This window comes from Pithys albifrons, chromosome 5 (genome assembly GCF_047495875.1).
Source record: "Pithys albifrons albifrons isolate INPA30051 chromosome 5, PitAlb_v1, whole genome shotgun sequence".
NCBI classification, from domain to species: Eukaryota; Metazoa; Chordata; class Aves; order Passeriformes; family Thamnophilidae; genus Pithys; species Pithys albifrons.
The window spans coordinates 31748222-31765948 of record NC_092462.1 but is presented as its reverse complement, the minus strand read 5'-3'; the positions used below and the strand labels follow the sequence as shown (position 1 = coordinate 31765948).

General features: G+C 38.2%; 2 protein-coding genes across 4 annotated transcripts in view; both read right to left on the bottom strand.

Moving 5' to 3' along the window:
• GUCY1B1 (guanylate cyclase 1 soluble subunit beta 1) overlaps window positions 1–8721 on the bottom strand; it is a 42568-nt gene extending 33847 nt beyond the window's left edge. Inside the window, exons 1-2 of the mRNA XM_071556140.1 lie at window positions 8639–8721; window positions 8278–8351 (exon numbers count right to left, since the gene is read on the bottom strand). Of these exons, the coding sequence (XP_071412241.1) occupies window positions 8278–8351; window positions 8639–8641 (77 nt within the window). The 5' untranslated portion in view covers window positions 8642–8721. The remainder of the gene's footprint in view (window positions 1–8277; window positions 8352–8638) is intronic.
• Window positions 8722–14148: 5427 nt separating this feature from the next.
• Window positions 14149–17727, bottom strand: part of GUCY1A1 (guanylate cyclase 1 soluble subunit alpha 1) — a 37231-nt gene continuing 33652 nt past the window's right edge. For all 3 annotated transcript variants that reach the window (XM_071556137.1, XM_071556138.1, XM_071556139.1), the window contains one exon: window positions 14149–16997. In XM_071556137.1, the coding sequence (XP_071412238.1) occupies window positions 16796–16997 (202 nt within the window). In that variant the 3' untranslated portion in view covers window positions 14149–16795. The remainder of the gene's footprint in view (window positions 16998–17727) is intronic.

Sequence of the window (17727 nt, the reverse complement as noted above, 5' to 3'; positions counted from 1 at the left end):
CCCAGACAAATTAAAGAATTTGGCATCCACTCAGTTTAAACTCCTGACCTCCAAGCAGGTCCTTCCGCTGTAAGGAACTGAAGGAGCAGAAGTATAGTGTCCTGACCCTAAAAATCTTGTAAATATTAACCTCCAGACTCATGAAGAATCCCCTATTCAGCATCAGTTTAAAAAAGAAAACTTATAAAATGCTGCTTAGAACTTTGGAACAGTATGAAATAAAGATTTAAAACCATGAACAATAAATGTTCCTACCTAATGCCACTTTCTGAATAAAAACTTATTAATGTTAAAGATGTATAGATTAAAAAAAAATCATTTACTTTCACCACTAGCGGCTTTTCAAAGTCGCTTTCTGACATCTAGTTATAAGTAATCTGTATTTTTTCAAAATTGTTGTGAGATTGATCAAACAGAAAAGTCTGTCATCAGCACTGGGTACACCTTCCTGGTGCTAAGGAGGCAAAAGAAACTCAAAACTTCATGTTTTTTCATAGGTCACTGCAATTAATTACAAACGAGTCCTAAATGACCCCAAACAAGAATGGACTTACAATCCAAAACTCTAGTGAATAATCTACTTTTTTTTATCAGTGCCCGTTGTAAGAAGACAATTAAAATAATTAAGACTATGCAACATTATCGAGCATGAAAAAATCAGTAATTTATGTAAACTGTAAAGCAAGCATTCTTTATAATAAATTAGTTGCAGACTGGGAAAGGGAAATACTGAGCAAGCTCAATGCAGTTCAACACACCGGGAGAGAGGATTCACATGGGACTGACTGACACCACTGCAATATACAGGTATACACACATCTATGTGGCAAAATCCATAATCCAGTTGTTCGCCATCTGGATTTTTCCTATAGCTCCTTGGAGAGAAGTACATATGAAAGCAATAGGAAAGCCAGCACTTTGATAGGAGAAATCCTGAAGGTTTTAATAGGACAAAATAAAACTGAAGTCCTAGACACATCTGAACCTGCACTTAGATATTTCAGAGGAGTTTGGCTCCAAGGTTCTCCTGCAAATCAGCCCTTGATGAGAAATACCAAAAATAACTGGAAGGCTTTTCACTCACTTCAGCTACACATGGTTACTAGCTGAAGTGACACACCTCACATTTTGTACAGATACTTGATTCTTATCTCCAGTGTAGTTTGCCTATTTACTGCCCAGGTCACACTGCAGTTATGTAGACATAATACATACACACAGACATACACATCAGTATTTATATTCTTGTGTAGCTACATATATAAATAAAGCTTCTCCAAAAATTTTATATTCTGAGCTGATGATTATCCATCTTTTCTCCCAGCAGAAGTGACACTGTTAACTCTGCAGATAGATATGGGATTTAGACTATGGGGTTTTTTTTACATGCTTTTTAATGGGTTGTCCCATATATGGAACTATGGCCAGCTGCAACCTTAAAAAACAGTTTTCAAAACAAATATGAAGAAATAAAACATGACTCACAAAGAGCTATAAGCACCTGATAAGCTTTTTTTTGTTAAGTTTTGAATGCAGCAAAGATGGACTCAGGTCTACTCAGAGTAGCACTACTCAAGTCTGCCCCAAGACACAATTCCCTGCCTCTCCCTGAGCCTGCATGACACAACCTACACTCACACCCATGAGCACACAGAACCTGCTCCTTTTCCTCCAGGCTACCAGTTCTTTCAGTACTGAGGTTAGATTCTACTCTGTCAATGCACAATTGTTCCACATTTTATTTTATCCCATTCATCAATATATAACTTCAGTCTTGACTTACACCAGTTTTCAAATCCAGCCCTGAAGACAGATTTATTCACTTTTATAAAGTCTTCCTATGGAATTGATCCCTATACTATTTGCATGTGCAAGCATTAATTGACTTTTGAACAATCTTGTGAGGCCCATTATACACCATTTCTGTTTTAAATAGGCAAGAACACCATGGATCAAAAAGTTTTCATTAATTTTGAGTGCCCAGTATGAGACAGGTGGACCTGTTCTTTCAAAGTACTCAGCACTTCTTATACTCAAAACACAGTTTTCACAGACTTTACAGGTCACCAGCATCAGACATACAAGTCACCAAAATTCAAACAGCGCTGAAGAACTTACAGAGCTTTCGTACATATTTTCCCATGCTTCTGATAAGGCAAGCTACATTATGTTATGAACTATTACTACATCTAAACATTGTGCTAAGCAACAGCAGTAAACCAAAATCTTGATTTTTACAGGATTTGTCAACAAATGTAAATTGTGTTTTGACATATTAAAAAAACCAAACATCATTGACAAGGTGGCATTCTGAACTCAGTACACAAACACAATAAATCAAGCTAGTGCCTTTATTCTGCAGCTAAAAAACTGTTTCTATTATTTCCTTGTTTTAAGGAACATAAAAATGGTCAGGTTTTGCAATGTGAGAAATTCCAAGGAAACAATGAATGTTTAAAAAAAATCCAAGTCTGTCCCCTGTAAAAAATTATAAAATATATTCTTAAAGGTTTTTCATATTTATATCATTTATTTATATTATTTACTATGTTGGAATATAACTACAAATACATTCAATCAGAATGAGTTTCTAAGTATCTAAATGCTAGTAAAAGTCAGTGGAGGGCATTTTTAAATGCATAAATGAATAAAAGCAGCTACCTGTCCTGACTTTAGTAATCAATGTGCAACAACATTGATACATCTAATTGTTAAGAATGCCTTTGGAAATTTACCCAATGTACATGTATTCTTAAATCACCTACATTTTACTGCAAAAGCCACAGTCACTGATGTCTGACCTGTGTTAACATTCACCAATAGGATGCAGAAGTTTCTGTGTCTGTTTAGTTTTTCTAAAGGCAAATGATAGCCCTGCAGTTTATTTCACTCGCCCAAATTGTACTGAGTTTTCTACCACCTCAGTTGAACCCAATTTTAAATGGAGTAGAGAAGCTTTTCACTTTTCCACATCTCAACAGGACAATTTTTCAGCTCTCAGTTTCATCATTTTAACCTTAACAGACTTAAAGGAAAAAAAAGTCGACTAGCTTGGAGCATTGGTAGGTGATAATTGTGAAGCCTGGAGAGCAAAATACATTCCTTCTTCGTAGGACAATCAATTGACTTTTGCTCTTCCTTCTGTGCACTTCAAGACCATTGGGTCAGTGTGAGGTTTGTGCCACCCAGCAGGTTCTCCTGACCCACAATCTTGGCATGTGTGGACGCCATACTTCAAAAGGAGGTCAAAACAGGGCAAAGGCTGAATGATGCCTTAATTCTACATTAAGCACTGAGCACAAAGAAAATAAGACTTGCTTTATGCATCCCACACTAAGGTACAGCCAGCAAAGGATACATGGCACTTTGGGCACAAAATGCCTATTTTTCTACTGGGCAAGTTTGAACACTTCTGTAGAATCAAATAAAAAGTGGTTTCACCTCTAGGTAGTTACTTTTTGCAAACACAAGTTTTCAGCTTCTATTCTAGTTTTTCCATGCTTGTCAGCCTACACATGTTTTTGTGGAGACTTGTACCATAAAAACAGAAGGAAAATGAAGACTGCAGCTGACAAGTTGTGCCATTTCATTTCCTAAATCCAGACATTTCATGTACCTATGTGGGAATAATAATTTCTCTACAGACTTGTGATGAAGCACTTTAATGCATTTCTTAGTAAGATATTTGAGTTCTCATTCATTTTCTTGGCAATATGTTTCAAAGTGTCACAGTTTGAGCATCTAACCTGGCCCCAATTTAGATTTAGGAGCCCGTGGGAAAACCCCACGTTCATTTAATGAGACACAGAGGGATAGTGTTGGGAAACACAGGATAGATGACTATGTATGTATTCCCTGCTGAAAACATTGCTCTAACTCTCACATATTGACATGGAGCTTTTTCAAGAAGACATCCCTGCTAATGCTTCTTACAAAATTAAACCCTTATTGCTGCTGAATGGAGTGCTCAGAATTTCATATTTATTGTCTGTTCAGCTCAGCCATATATAATCTCTGTTGCTGAACAGCTCAGATTTTATCATGATAGAGTCCCCTTTTAAAATGTATTACCACATACCATAAAAATATGCCCACAACAAAAACATACTAGGGAAAACAACCTCTTAAGCCCTGGAAATTTATTTATTTTAAAGTATGAGTGATCACTTTGTATTGTTTTGGACAGGTCCACAGGCAGTAATTCCACGCACACTGACTACAGTCACGTTCACATGCTGCCCTATCACCCAGCAGTACCAATTTGGCCTTAAACAGACATGAGCACAGAACTGCACATATGTGGGAATGGTGACAACTTTCAGTTTATGTTAGCTAGCATTTATGTTGGCTGCAGAGGACTTGAAGACATCTAATGCCAAAGGAATCTTGAGAACCATCCCTTCAAACCACTGCAATCGCAGCCACACAATCTGAAATAGCCCTCTGGATTTAACAATGACAAAACAAGGGATTTGAAAAAGGTTCTCTCTTAAGCAGGGAAGGAACAAATGAAAAGCGTCTTCTCAGCAAAAATGTGGCTAACAGCTCCAAGTAACAATTTATGTACCAATAGCTCTTTGCAGAGTTAGTGGAATGCTGATCAAAGAACTCTGTTTCCATGTACTCCATATCCTAAATCTACCCTTCCAAGGACTGAAGGAGTCAATGACAATGAGCTGTGTGTATACAGCTTACAACTACCAGTAAGCACAAGAAATTACTACGCTGAATCATCTTCACTTTCCACTAAGAAAAATCTGCTACTGTAGAATTCAGCAACTGCCAGGACTTTCATTCGCTCTTGCTCATCCAGCTTTGCTAAATCCTTCTCATGCTTCTAGGGCTTCATTACAAAAAAACTGTCCAAGAGTTCAAATTATCAATTCTTTGAGTGGTAGCCAGAGAGAAACTAAGCAGAAACAAATTTTTGAGACTTTGCTGTTGAGAAATTGAGTAAAGGCTACACAAATCAAAGTTAACTTTCATTGCTTATATGCCAGTCTTATTTGTATTGTTTTGACTTCAACCTGTGTGGGATCCAGAGGGGTGGGTCAGAAATAGTTTTGAATCATTCTGTGTTTTAAGCATTTTAATTCTAGCTCTTTAGCAAAACCAAGCCATTTATCAAAGTATATACTGCAATTTTTCCATGAGCTCAGTTATGCTTAGATTTTAAAGTGGATGAAAAAACCATAGAATCTAACTTTGCCAAGAATTCCACTGTGAGGCACTTAAAAACAAAATTAGTACGTATCTTTTTCTGACAGATTCTGGTTTCATAAGAATGTTCAAAAATGAATGAAACAGCAGAAACAGAGACTTGAAATCATCATTATGACTCAGATAGCACTAAGTGATGACAATGAAAACCCCACTTCTAAGAGCATCAAGCTCAACTATTTGGACTCCCAAATTCTCCATGTAAGACCATCATTCAATGTCACTTTTGACTCAAAAAGCTACAGAGGAGTTTTCATGCTTCAGATGAAGCATAACCTTTCAATTCAGTATTTTTGAATGTACTTTTTTTGAAGAATCACCTGTTTACATTACTTCAGTTTATTAATTTCTATGTTTTCTTTTCCCTTCTATCAATATTAAAGTACCAATTCACCCACTGGCATTTGAGAATCACTCAGCAACCACAACCCACCACCCTGCAATGCTGATTCGCATTTCATTCAGTGACTTCAGAGAACAAAATAGCAGTATGTGATCAGATCAAAAAAGCTCAGACGAAGAATTTTTTACTGAACCACCCAGAGGCCTTTCGGCTTCGCAAAATTGCAGAAGTTTTACTGCAAATTCAATCACACTAACAGTGTAAAGTTAATTCTTTTTTTTTAAACAGCCAAAGACTATTGACTTCAACAAGTACTTCTCCAGACATCAGTGATTCAACTGATTCAACTCAGTATGCCACAACACTGGTCTGTATCTTCCCATTGTTTCCTAAATGACTAACAATTCCAACAGAGCCTTTTCAAGAAGTTTGTATTACTTATAAAAGGTTAAACATCCAAGTTATTCCACAACATCTCTATAAGTGCACTACAAGAACTATAAGTCCCTAAAAATTTAGTGGCTATCAGCTGACACTGTACCATTCCCTAAATCAACACCACTGTAATCTGCTAAAGTGAGATACAGGGGTTAGTTTACTGGCTTATAAACTCAAGGACAGACTGTTTTTTACAACAAATGTTGCAGAATAAATATCCTGTTGTGAACACCTTTTGTATAAGGCGCTATGATAGCTGTTGCATATGCATCAGCTCCTTCGTGCAGACCACGTTCCATTCCTCTGTTTGGGTCGTGTTGTGCTACAGTTTCCTTTCAGAAAGCCACCTTCTCTGAACTAATAGCAGAGCCTACCTGCTGGGCTGCTACGAGACAGAAATGTTTCTCAGATTAACAACAGCAACAGGACTTAGCTTCATGAATTTTCACAGCTAATCTCAGAGAAGTATTTTGTATCTTTCTATTAAATTCCTCCAAAACATTACATGAGTAATACTCCTCATGGGCTTCATTTAAATTCAGTATTCTTTTTAGGTGTTTGTAAAATCTTAAAGAGATAGGATACACCAGGAATTCTGGCAGGATGCTGACAGTCTGCAGCATGGTCTTGCATGAGAAGACAAAATTTTCTACCTTCTCTGATGGATTGATCTTAAATTCTTGTCAGTGGGTAATCTGGACAAAAAGTGGACTATGACACTTAAAGGCATTTTGGTAAGGGATGGCATGCCAAGAAAGAGTAAACATTTCAAATTATATTTTATACATATTTTATTACAGTTTTCATGGAAAATGACGCGTGTCACTATTTTATTTTATTGTCTCATAATTTACATATGTCATTAAAAAAATCAAATCATAAGAATTCAAAATAAATCACTGTGTTTAGGTAAGTTATGAAGGAAAAATAAATACCTCACAGCACAAAACTGTGTGGAATTCACTGAACACTCATCTATGCTATCCATAGAACTGTATTTGCAAACAGTAATTTATACACTGTCAGGGATCACTAGAACAATGAATGTCTGATGAACCACAGCAGTGGACTCACTTTTGGTGATTTTAAAGACTCAGCTAGACAAAAGTCATAGCTGAGCCCCATTCTTGTGCCAGTAACCAGGCAGGTTGGAACAGGAATTGGACTAAATGACCTCCAGAAATCCTTTCCAAAGAACATTTCTGTAATTCTCTTATTTCATGGTGTCATGTAAGATTACCACATTCCTAATGAATGGTTTTGTGAAAAAACGTGTCATGATAATGAAACTCAGTTAAAGCTGCCCTTTAACTCTAAAAATCTTATTAGAACAGCAACATATTATAACATCAACACTGACATAATAGAATTGGCCCAAAATAAATGGAAAGAGGGATATAGGAGAAGGCGTTCAGTTGAAAGACCACTTTTTCCAAGTTGATAATCGACTTTTTCTTAAACATACAATATTGAGAGATTATATTAAGCCCTTTCTTCTGACTATGTAGTTACCTACAGCCTCATGAAGTAAGCTTACAACTCTGTAAGCTTTTATGTCTTTTTAAAAATATTTATTGTAGTTTTGCCCAATTATCGATACTACCATATTTATGGTAAATAGAATTTTGATTGCACTACTCATTTTTGTGCAATCTCATAAATCATCAAAGGTTTAAAGCGAAGGTAGTCAGGTCCTTAGAAAAATGTTATACTGCCAGAAAATCAAAGGTTGGGCAGAAGAAATCAGGTTCAAGAGATGAAAGCCAAAAATTATACTTGCATTCCTATATATATTGCTCTATATAATAAGTGACCTTTTTTTATATCAAGCTGAGGACATTACCAAAATCTCACAATGGTTTTAGAGAGCATTTATTAGCTAAACACATTTCCTTCAGGGATGTGAAGGGACACAACTGTTGCACGGTTCACCTGGTGGCCTGGTGCAAGGATGGGCATCCGTGGTTTCCGGGGAATTTTGCCTGCACGTTATTTCTGCCACACAGCCCGCACAACCAGCGGAGCCGCGGGGATCGAAGCCTTCCCCGCTGCGGCTCCTGCAGACCGGGAACGGTGGAACACGACGGGTCTCGGCGGCGCTGGGAGAGGCCGCGGGCGGGACGAGGCGCGGCAGGAGCCGCTGTGGTCCAGCCACGGCCGTGGGACAAGCCGCGCCCCGGGCAACGCTGCGGCCCATGGACCTGCGGGGATGGCCCCTGACCCGCTCGGCCCCCGCGGACACACAGACACGCACACAGACACACAGACACACTTACTTGATGTCCTCCCAGACGGCGGGACCGTAGTTGCGGATGACGAGCAGCTCCAAGGCGTGATTGACGAAGCCGTACTGCGGGGCAGGGCGAGACGGAGGCACTGTCAGGCACCGGGCGGCACGGGCGCCCCTTCCCGCGCCCCGCAGCATCCCATTCCACCCCACGCTTCCCACCACCCCGGCGGCAAGCGACCCGCACCACGGGAAACATCATCCCCTCTCCCCTCGAAACAAAGGGCTGGGGCCCGGCTTCCCGCTTCCCAAGGGGATTCAGTCGCTTCCCTCCCACCAGGGCCCAGGCCCGTGCAGAGCGGACGCCCCCCGCCAGCCGCGGTGTGCCAGGACGGGCGGGCGGAGCTCACCATGGTGCCGGTGCCACTGCCGGGAGCGCCGCAGTCGCCGCCGCCGCGCAGCACACACTCGGCCCCGCCACCTCCCCGCCGCCCCCGGCCCGCCCCGAGTGGCACCGCCGGCAGCCAATGCCGAGCGCGGCCGCCTCTCTGCGAGCCAATGGCGGGCGCGGCCGCCTCACTTTCTTCCAATCAGAGGCGGGAGTGGGACTGCGGGCGGCCGCAGGGGGCGGGCGGGGCGTGGGCAGCCACCGCCCGGGGCTGAGCGGCCAGTGCTGCCGAACCCGGTGGGGCCGGGGCACGGCGGGGCAGGAGCATCCTCGTGCCTGGCACCTTCCTTCTGCCTGGGCAGTACCGGTGGGGCAAGGTGTGCTTGCTCTGATGTCATTGCTCTTTGGCGTGGTTGCCTTCGCAGGAACAGAAACGCTTCCTCAGTCGTTTCATGCACCAATGTAACCACTCAGGAAGACAAGTGCCCCCTAAAAAGTGAGGAATCTGAGGGACAAAATGAGGGCAGACATTTCTGTTCCTGCACATTTATGTTTCAAAGGCTGGTGAAGTTAAAAGCATAATAATGAGTGCCTTCAGTAAGGGAGGTTTTGTTACTGAGTCCCTGTCGGTTGCCACTGGGAATAAACACTGCACTGTGTCAGTAACCTGCTGCACTTGGATGCCCAAAGGGTCCTCTAAGTAAGGGATGATACAACTATTTTTTTCAGTAGACGATTACTGACAATATGCCAAGGACATTTCAGAAATAGCATGCTGTCATCATGTGTTATATACATGGAACAAAAAAAAGATTGTAGAGCACTTGAAAAACCCATATAAAGCCCTTTGTTCCATTGAAAGACCTGGTCTCAGTGTATGAAATAAAAGTTCTAAGGAGACTACTGATAATAATTTTATCTGGGAGGATTACGGGATGAGTACCTGGTGAGCTACTGCTGTAGCAGCTCTTGGGCAGAGACCTCACTACATGAAGTCACTAAGCCATAGCCACCAGTCAATCCAAATGAATTCTAGATGTAAGTAAAAATGTAGGAGTTCAGACCTTAGTAAGACAATGCAAAGTAAGTTTAAAATTTGAACTGTTCACATACTTCTTGAAAAAGTATTGAATATCTTGATGGAAAATCCTTGTAAGTTAGTTAAAAAATTACATGTAAAATCTTTTGAAATTTCATCTATTGCCTGGTAAACTTTTGAATCTGTGTTAAGATCTCATAAAAAGTTTTGTGAGATAAACATTAGCAATTCGGCAAAGTCATCTCAGTAGGCATTCCAAGAACAGAGGGAAACCTTGTTTATAGGTCACATAGGCATAATAATCAATTCTATTTAATTTAACCCATTCCAAATCTACCAGGAAAACCAGTTTTAGATTTTTTATAAGGTTGAAAAAAAACCCCCATCATTATAACCAGTTTAAATGATACAAGTAATATGCTAATTTTTAAGAGAGGAAAGAAAATACTTAGACAAATTAGCCAAACTACTGATTGAATTTATCTGTGTAGAAAACCAAAGGAAAATTTAATAGATGAAAATCTCTAAAAGTCTTTTCAATTTCCAGGAAACTGGCAACAGAGATAATATAATAAATCAGGCTGTTGGAACCAGACCAAAGGCTGTGTTCCTATAGCTGAGGAGTGGTCAGCTTGTCACCACTTAATTAAGATTTGAGTACATCAGGTCACTATCTACTTTTCCTATTTGGCAGAAAGTCAATTTTGGGCAAATAGGAAAACATATCCTACAATACAAAGTTGTAGTTACAGCCTTGTGTGCATACTGCTGGCAGTGATTCTACACTAAGGGAATTGGGATTTTGCCCTCTGATGTTGTGCAGTCTTCTCACTCCTATGAAAGCTTTGGAGACACAAATGTCAAGGATACTCTGACAGCATATCCCAGGCAGGAACCAAGCTGACTGTATTGAGAATTGTTGTAAAAACCCCACCTCATTCTTTACAGGTTTCAAGGGAATTCACTTGTTCAGTCTGTATACCGGGTAAGCCCTCATGCGTATAAAATATTAGAGAGATTATATGAAATTCTTTTTGGATATAGTTTTCAGAAAGTAGATTATCCTGGCAATTTTGTGTACCTGAGTGACACTTTTTCAAAAGTGCTGCTATCTACAAAGGTCAAAATTGCCTTAAACAAATGTGAAATTGTCTTTCTTCTTTGGATTTGCTTCAGGCTTGGTAGGTTGCATTTGCAGGTTGCTCTTGTGATTAAAACATTGTAAATGCAAATGAAGTTCTAGCCACAGTGATATTTGTAAAATGTGAAGTGATAACATCATAGGCAGAGTTAAAGCAGACAGTGATTGATTTAGTTTTCTAAAACAGGGGTGCACTTTTAAAAGTTCAGAAGATGCTGAATTAAAGAATTCAACAAAGTGATTTGCTGAGAGGGACAAGGCTCCATTCCTGGTACCTGCTGTGCCAAGACTATCTGGTAAGTCTTAGACGAGATCTGGTTTCAGCTAAAGGAAAGGCTCCAAGACAATAAGATAAAGTACATGTCAGACTAAGCTGTTAGTACTGAGTTGTGTTTTCAAGGCCCAACCCTGGCAATATCAAGACTGTTAAGCCACATGCATTATGCATATCACAACCATTTGGACTGTATCTGATGCATTTCCATAAAGTCTGTAGCTTATGCCACTGTAGCACACAATCATATTCCCATTTGGGGACTGTCATGCACTAGGTATAGCTGATGACCTACTGCCTAGCTGCTTTTTGGTATTCATGAGTGGGAGAGTAGCTGTGGCACTAAGCTAAAACTGGGACGTGCATGGGGGGAATGCTGATGAGAAAGGAGACTTTTAGGAAGCGTTTTCTGTAACTGAAACCCTCCCAGACAACATCTCCATTTTGTGTCCCCCTGAACATGTTTCTCAGGAAGAGCTTCCTGCACTGGCCACCAGAAAGCCAAGAATTGCAGTCAATGATTACAGATGAAAACCAACTGCTATATATGTTTTATTTTAACATGTTTCTTCCTAATTTGAGATGCTGACTTCATCTGGCAATTCTTGGTGAGATCCATGAAAGCCAAAAGTAACATAGGATCCTTTTTTGCTGTGTGAAAGGGCGGTTGCTGAGACAATAACTTTGGGGAACCGCTAGCTGGCCAAGAACATCTACATTCAGTTCAATATGGTTTGTGTTAATACACAAGCACTATAAAATAAAGGAAGTATTTTAATAAGTGGCATTTTTTACTTTGGACTTTGCTTTTACAGTTCATTTTGTTACTGTAATCCTGAATAAAAAAGCTGCCTTATATGGTATTGTTGGATTCCACTTACTGAAATGGAGTTACTTTACTGACATTGGATTGAATTATGGGTACTTTCTAATTAAGTTTCAAATCATAATGGTCTGAGACTTGACATTTGGAATTGTCATAATAATACTTATCAGGTGCAGAAATATGCTCTTTAGATCACTTCAGCAAGATTCATTATTTCTATTGTACCACTATAAACTGCTTCACTATACCATTACATTAATTTTTCAATACTGGTATTGACAAGCTATGAATGAAGTAGCCCTCAATATCTCCATGCTGTTCTGTAATGCAGTAACATGTGTGCATGTGAGAAAATGAGTACTCTGTTGTTTCCTCTTGTAAGGGAAATGTAATCTTAGCCATGTGGAGCAAACTAATCATGTCCAAATCTTCCCTATCATCTGCAATCAGTGGAAAGACTCCTGTTCATTTTCACATGCTTGTAGTCCAAAGCCCCTGGGAATGCCTTTGTCCTTGATATTTCTTTGGCAGGTTTTGTTGGGGCTGAAAAATCAGGAGAATGGAAATGTATCTATGATTTAATCTACCCCTTTTCACATCCTTGTAATATTGCTGCATGTATTCTCTCGGTTGCTTCTCATTCCGTACTCTGTGTGAAAGATATGAATATAAACGGTGTTTGCTGTAGTGGCAAAAAAATTTGTAACTTTATGCTGCTCAAAAGATGAGAAACAATTTTAGCTCAGATCTTCAAAGGATGCTTTTTAATGGGGCTGCAAAGCAATGTGCTCATTTACATTTATATTAGGAAACCACTGGCTTGACTTTTCTTTCAACATCAAAAATCTGCTGAAGCAGATGAGACATACAACTTTATAAGGTTGTTTACTTTGTTTCAGATTCTTTCACAGTTTATTATTTCTTTGACTGGCTCTCCAGCTTCATGTTCCAGCCTAACTGCATATTTAACATGCAGATCCTTCTGTTTGTGCTCAGGAGGGTATGGATCTTTGAACTGTTGCATCTGGACATAGTGAAGGTTCCAGAAGCATTGATTATCTTTGTGCTTCAGTATCAGAGCAATGCTGAGTAATATGACTGACTTTTACTCTCCCTCTATGCCCTGCAGAAAAGGACTGCCAGTGAACAAAAAAAAAAAAAAAGCTTATATCTGATTATTTTCTCCTATGCAATTGTGAGCAGCCACATCATCAGATGTGGTTTAGAGGTCTTGAAAGACTGTTGTCTTGCAGACTTTAGAGGTAGACAAGTCCTAGCTCTCATTTCAGAAACAGCCTCAAAGTTAAATTTGGTTCCTCTCAAGCTGGCTTATGATAAACTGGAGCAGGGCTTTGAAAGCAACTCAGTACCTCAAACACTATATGGCAAATAGCCACAAAAATTATTGCTGTTGCAGGAAACAAATCTCCCACTGCTTTTGCAAAACAATGAGCAAGCGTAAAAAAAAAGGTAGCAGCTAGAGTGGCCTGGTAGGTTGTAGGATGGGTGAGGTTTGAAAGAGGGTCCCCTTGCCAAGATTCAAGAGCACTTCCCCTTAATTCCGATGGCTTTCAGTTGGAAATACTGATTTTGCCTCCTGTATTGTTTGTTGCAGCTGTTTCTGAAAAGACTGCAAAAGAAAATAAACTGGCAGAAACTGGGTTTGGGGGAGGTCTGAGTTCGTCCTTCATAAGATTTCCCAGGAAAATGTAGATCTGTCCTAGGGGCTCAGTTATCTGTGCACTTCACTGTTTTGTCAGTTTCTGTGAGTTTGTTTGCTTTGGGTTTGCACAGTTCAGCAAGAAAGAAAACATCAGCTCCACACTAATTGCACTTCCTCTGACACCAGCAATGTGAATTTTTTTCCAGTGCCTCGCTGAAATCTTACCAGGTCATGCCTGAATGAAATTATTTGAATTCTTTTCATGTAGCTTTCCCTTTAGCTATAGCACTGTTAAGATTCAAAGGACCCACTTTTCATTTATTTCAAAGGTCATTTACACCTCTTTGGCAAAGAAATTATAGTGAGATAAAAATGAATCTTCCGCCACAGTGTAAATGTGGACAGGAATCAGCCTGACAGAATCTTCATGAACTAATAAAATAAAATTTTAAATATAACAAAACTTTTTCTGGACATAATACTAAGGTATTTTTATATTTATATAAATGGCATCGTATAGTCTCTGCAGATTTTCACAATATAATAAACTACAATACCATACCAGACACCAGCTTAAAAACAACTCTTTTATTTTCTTGCAAAATGTCACAATATTACATGAATTAAATTGCTTTCCTTTTGTTTATCTCAACAATTTGCTTATCAGCTTTCTGATTTTTTTTTCAACTAGATTGAATTCAAGTCAAAAAATCAGTTAAAAAGTGAAAGGAGTATTTTAGATCTAAGTGAAAAGATGAGTTAAAATAATTGTCCATTATTAAATACATATTTATTCAGAAAAAAAAGTTAAACAGAAGAACAGCTTCAGTGAGACCCAAATTCTCAAATTATGCTTAAAGCTAAGCCAACTTGTGTGTTTCTTTGTAGAACAGCTCTGAAGACAAGTATGTTTTAAAGCAATCTCTTGAATCCTTGTCTTAGATATGTGCCTAAATCGTATTTACTTCACTGAGATTTAAGCACGTTGCTTTCTGTGTACACTTAAGCACCTTATTAGAATTCTTTGATGGTTGACACCACTTAGGAAGGTGTTGGGAACTGCTATGGTGAACATCCTATTTAATGACAGATTTATACGGAATTTGGCTTTGAGCACAGCCATCATCCAGTCCAGCAATAGTTCTCATCTAGGGAAAAAAGAAAATTCCTTCCTAAGCGTCCCTCCCATTTGAAAGATCTGGAGAAAGAAATCCTTTTTATTTAAGAGACTATTTGTTTTTAACATTCAATAAATGACAGGGATGGATAGATTCATACCAGCCTCAGCCACTACTGGCTTAATACCATAACCCTGCTGAAGATTCAGTAGTCAAATATTCCCACATATTTATATCCAGGAGTGCCCACATATGACCGCTACTAACCTCTGGGTATTTATGCCAATAGAATAGTATTTGCTGACCGATATTGCAAAGATCAAGATTTGCCTAGTTTTTGTTTCCTTCAAACACTACTGTTGAAGATATTACAAAAACCTATGCTTTGTATGTGTGTGAGCAAGAGAGAAGTGTGTTTTATATGTAGTACACAGATTTTCAGGTTCCATTTTTGTGTCATAGAATTATTTCTAAGCGTCTTTGTTGGATATAGTAGACCTCAAGCAATAGCAGGATTCAATGTTTCAAGTTTTGTTCAAATGCTGCTTATAGGAAATCTGAATTGAAATATGGTTTCAAAATGTTCTTAATGCTAGACTCTTCTAAGGACTTCTCAAGGCTCTGATTTAACATGTTCTGTATGAGTTTCTACCAAAAATAAGATAAAATGATATACTGAGCTTCAGAATGTACTAGTCAAGATCAGAGTAAACTAAATGGCACTTTAGTTTAATGTAATTGCTTCCCCTAAACATTCAGAGAGCAAAATCTGATTTAGTGGCAAGTAGCTTGAAGAAAGACTTTTATGGCTTGTTATGCCAAACCTCAAGAGTTTAAGTGGCTAGAATAATAACTAATAATATTTGATACTACTGGAAGTAGTAGTATGTGTGTAGGCTATCGGTTCTCCAGCCTGCTGTTGGGATCAAACTGTACAGCACAGAGAAATTTCTGGGCAGACGGATCTGCTAGTTAGAAAGGCAGAATCCTAAACTCAGAACTCTTAACTAACTCTATTCTACCAGTTCCAGAGACAAATCCTTTAGAATTCTCCACTCGTGGCATCATCCACAAAAAAAAAAAAAAGAGCTTCTACTGTAGTAATATTAATCTTTGTATATGTGTTCATATGTTTTAAAGCATTTCTGCTCACCTGAAGATTGCCCTGGCAACTTTAAAGTGAGCATACGGTAGGTGTTCCCATAAAGTCATATCCACATTGCATCCTTCAATAAGGATCACAGCTTTAAGCTGCTGTGCTTCTCTTCCATTTATATAGTCTGGAATTTTCTTTCTAAGCAAACATTCCAAAGCATGTTTTGTTACACTTCTGTTAAAACATTTCAAATTTAAATGCCAACAAAAAGAAAACATTTATTGCTGTAATGCATATTAACAACTAGGTATTATTAAGTGTTTTAAAACCCCTAGGAACTAAAATAGTTTCATGATTACAGAATTTAGTATGTGATTATACAGTATTTTAATCTATATTCATTTTATACACAAAATAAAGTTCATGGAACAGTAAGCAGCAACTCTACAATTAGCAGCCTGATCCAGAAAATGCTGAGCAGCCTCATACTTTGACTCCAGTCTGTGTGAGAAGATGGTCAGCAGCTTCTAGGATGGAGCTCAAATGATGCACTGGAAGGAGTATGTGATAGCAATGACAATATTTTAATGGACATTTTCTTATGGAATTTCTAAGAAAATACATTTTAATAGTCATCAATAAGCACCAGCTCACAACACTGCATGTGGCTGCATCACTTGCACATTACATTTCCAGACAAACTGCATATACAATACACCTAGAATTCTCAGTACAGAGAGAACTGAGTTGGTACATAGCACTTACAAATTACCACAGGAAAAATACAGTTTATAGTAGCATTTCCAACAGTGAAGTTGCAACATTACTTTAGTGACTATGTTCTTTATGCAAAGGAAAAATATAAAGTAGTCAGTGACATACTTCCTGAAATTTTAATACTGGCTTTCAGGTGTTAACAATCTAAAGTGCTTGCATGTTTCATACAGTTTTAAAAAATTTTCCATTTATAAAAAAAAAGCAAATATTTATAAATTTATTCTATACATTTGTGAATGTACAGTTTAGTCTATTCCTGTTTCCTCACCCAAAAAATTGGCATTGCCATCTCCCAAATCTCTTTTTTGAAACCAAGTCTGTGAATTTGTTCCTTGAATATAAGCATCCAGAAAATAGCAAATTCCAGGGATATCACTTGGAAAATTTGGTGGAAGCTCTTCTCTTGAGCGAGGTGTGAACACAAATCCTGGATATTCTTTTAACAACCTAGAAAAAAAGTTAATCATCTTGATTAAAAATTAATCATTCCCTATTAAATACAGACATTCAATAATTCTTCATATATGGCAGAACAGAATCAAAATTAATTTTTATAAAATAAAAAAATATATTGTTTATTTGGTAACCTTGATAGCCTATTAATTTGTGCATCAGTGCAAATAGAAGTATTGCCAATTTTTTTTTGTCTTGTCAGTGTTTTGCATGTAGATTCTATGTTTGTTGTAAATATTTTCAAAAATTATTTAGTGCTGAAAGCTAGCTCACATCTGCACATCAAACACACCATAATTAATGTTTCAAAGAATGAAATACCAAAAAGCTTATGAAATAATCTATTCCAATCCTCTTACCAATTCTAATATTTTTGCTTTTTCAGATTGAAACAGAGATTGCTAATCTGTAGGGATAAATATTGGTATATGGTATTTAAGGTTTCAAACAATTACTGCAATATACAGGAGTTGTGCAAGATGCCATAATGTTATCAATGTGTTTAGAATTTGTGAATGAATCAAAAGAAAAAAAAACACCAAACAAAAAGTAGGTTAACACATCATTCACTCAGGGAAAAAAAAAAGAAACACCATAACAGTAATAACAAAAGTTTACCCATTATTCAAACTGCCTATTTTATAGGCACTCATGTTTGTTTTTTTTAACAGTATACTAATTTCAGATATTCTCTTGAGATTAATACAGAGCCATGCAGAAACCT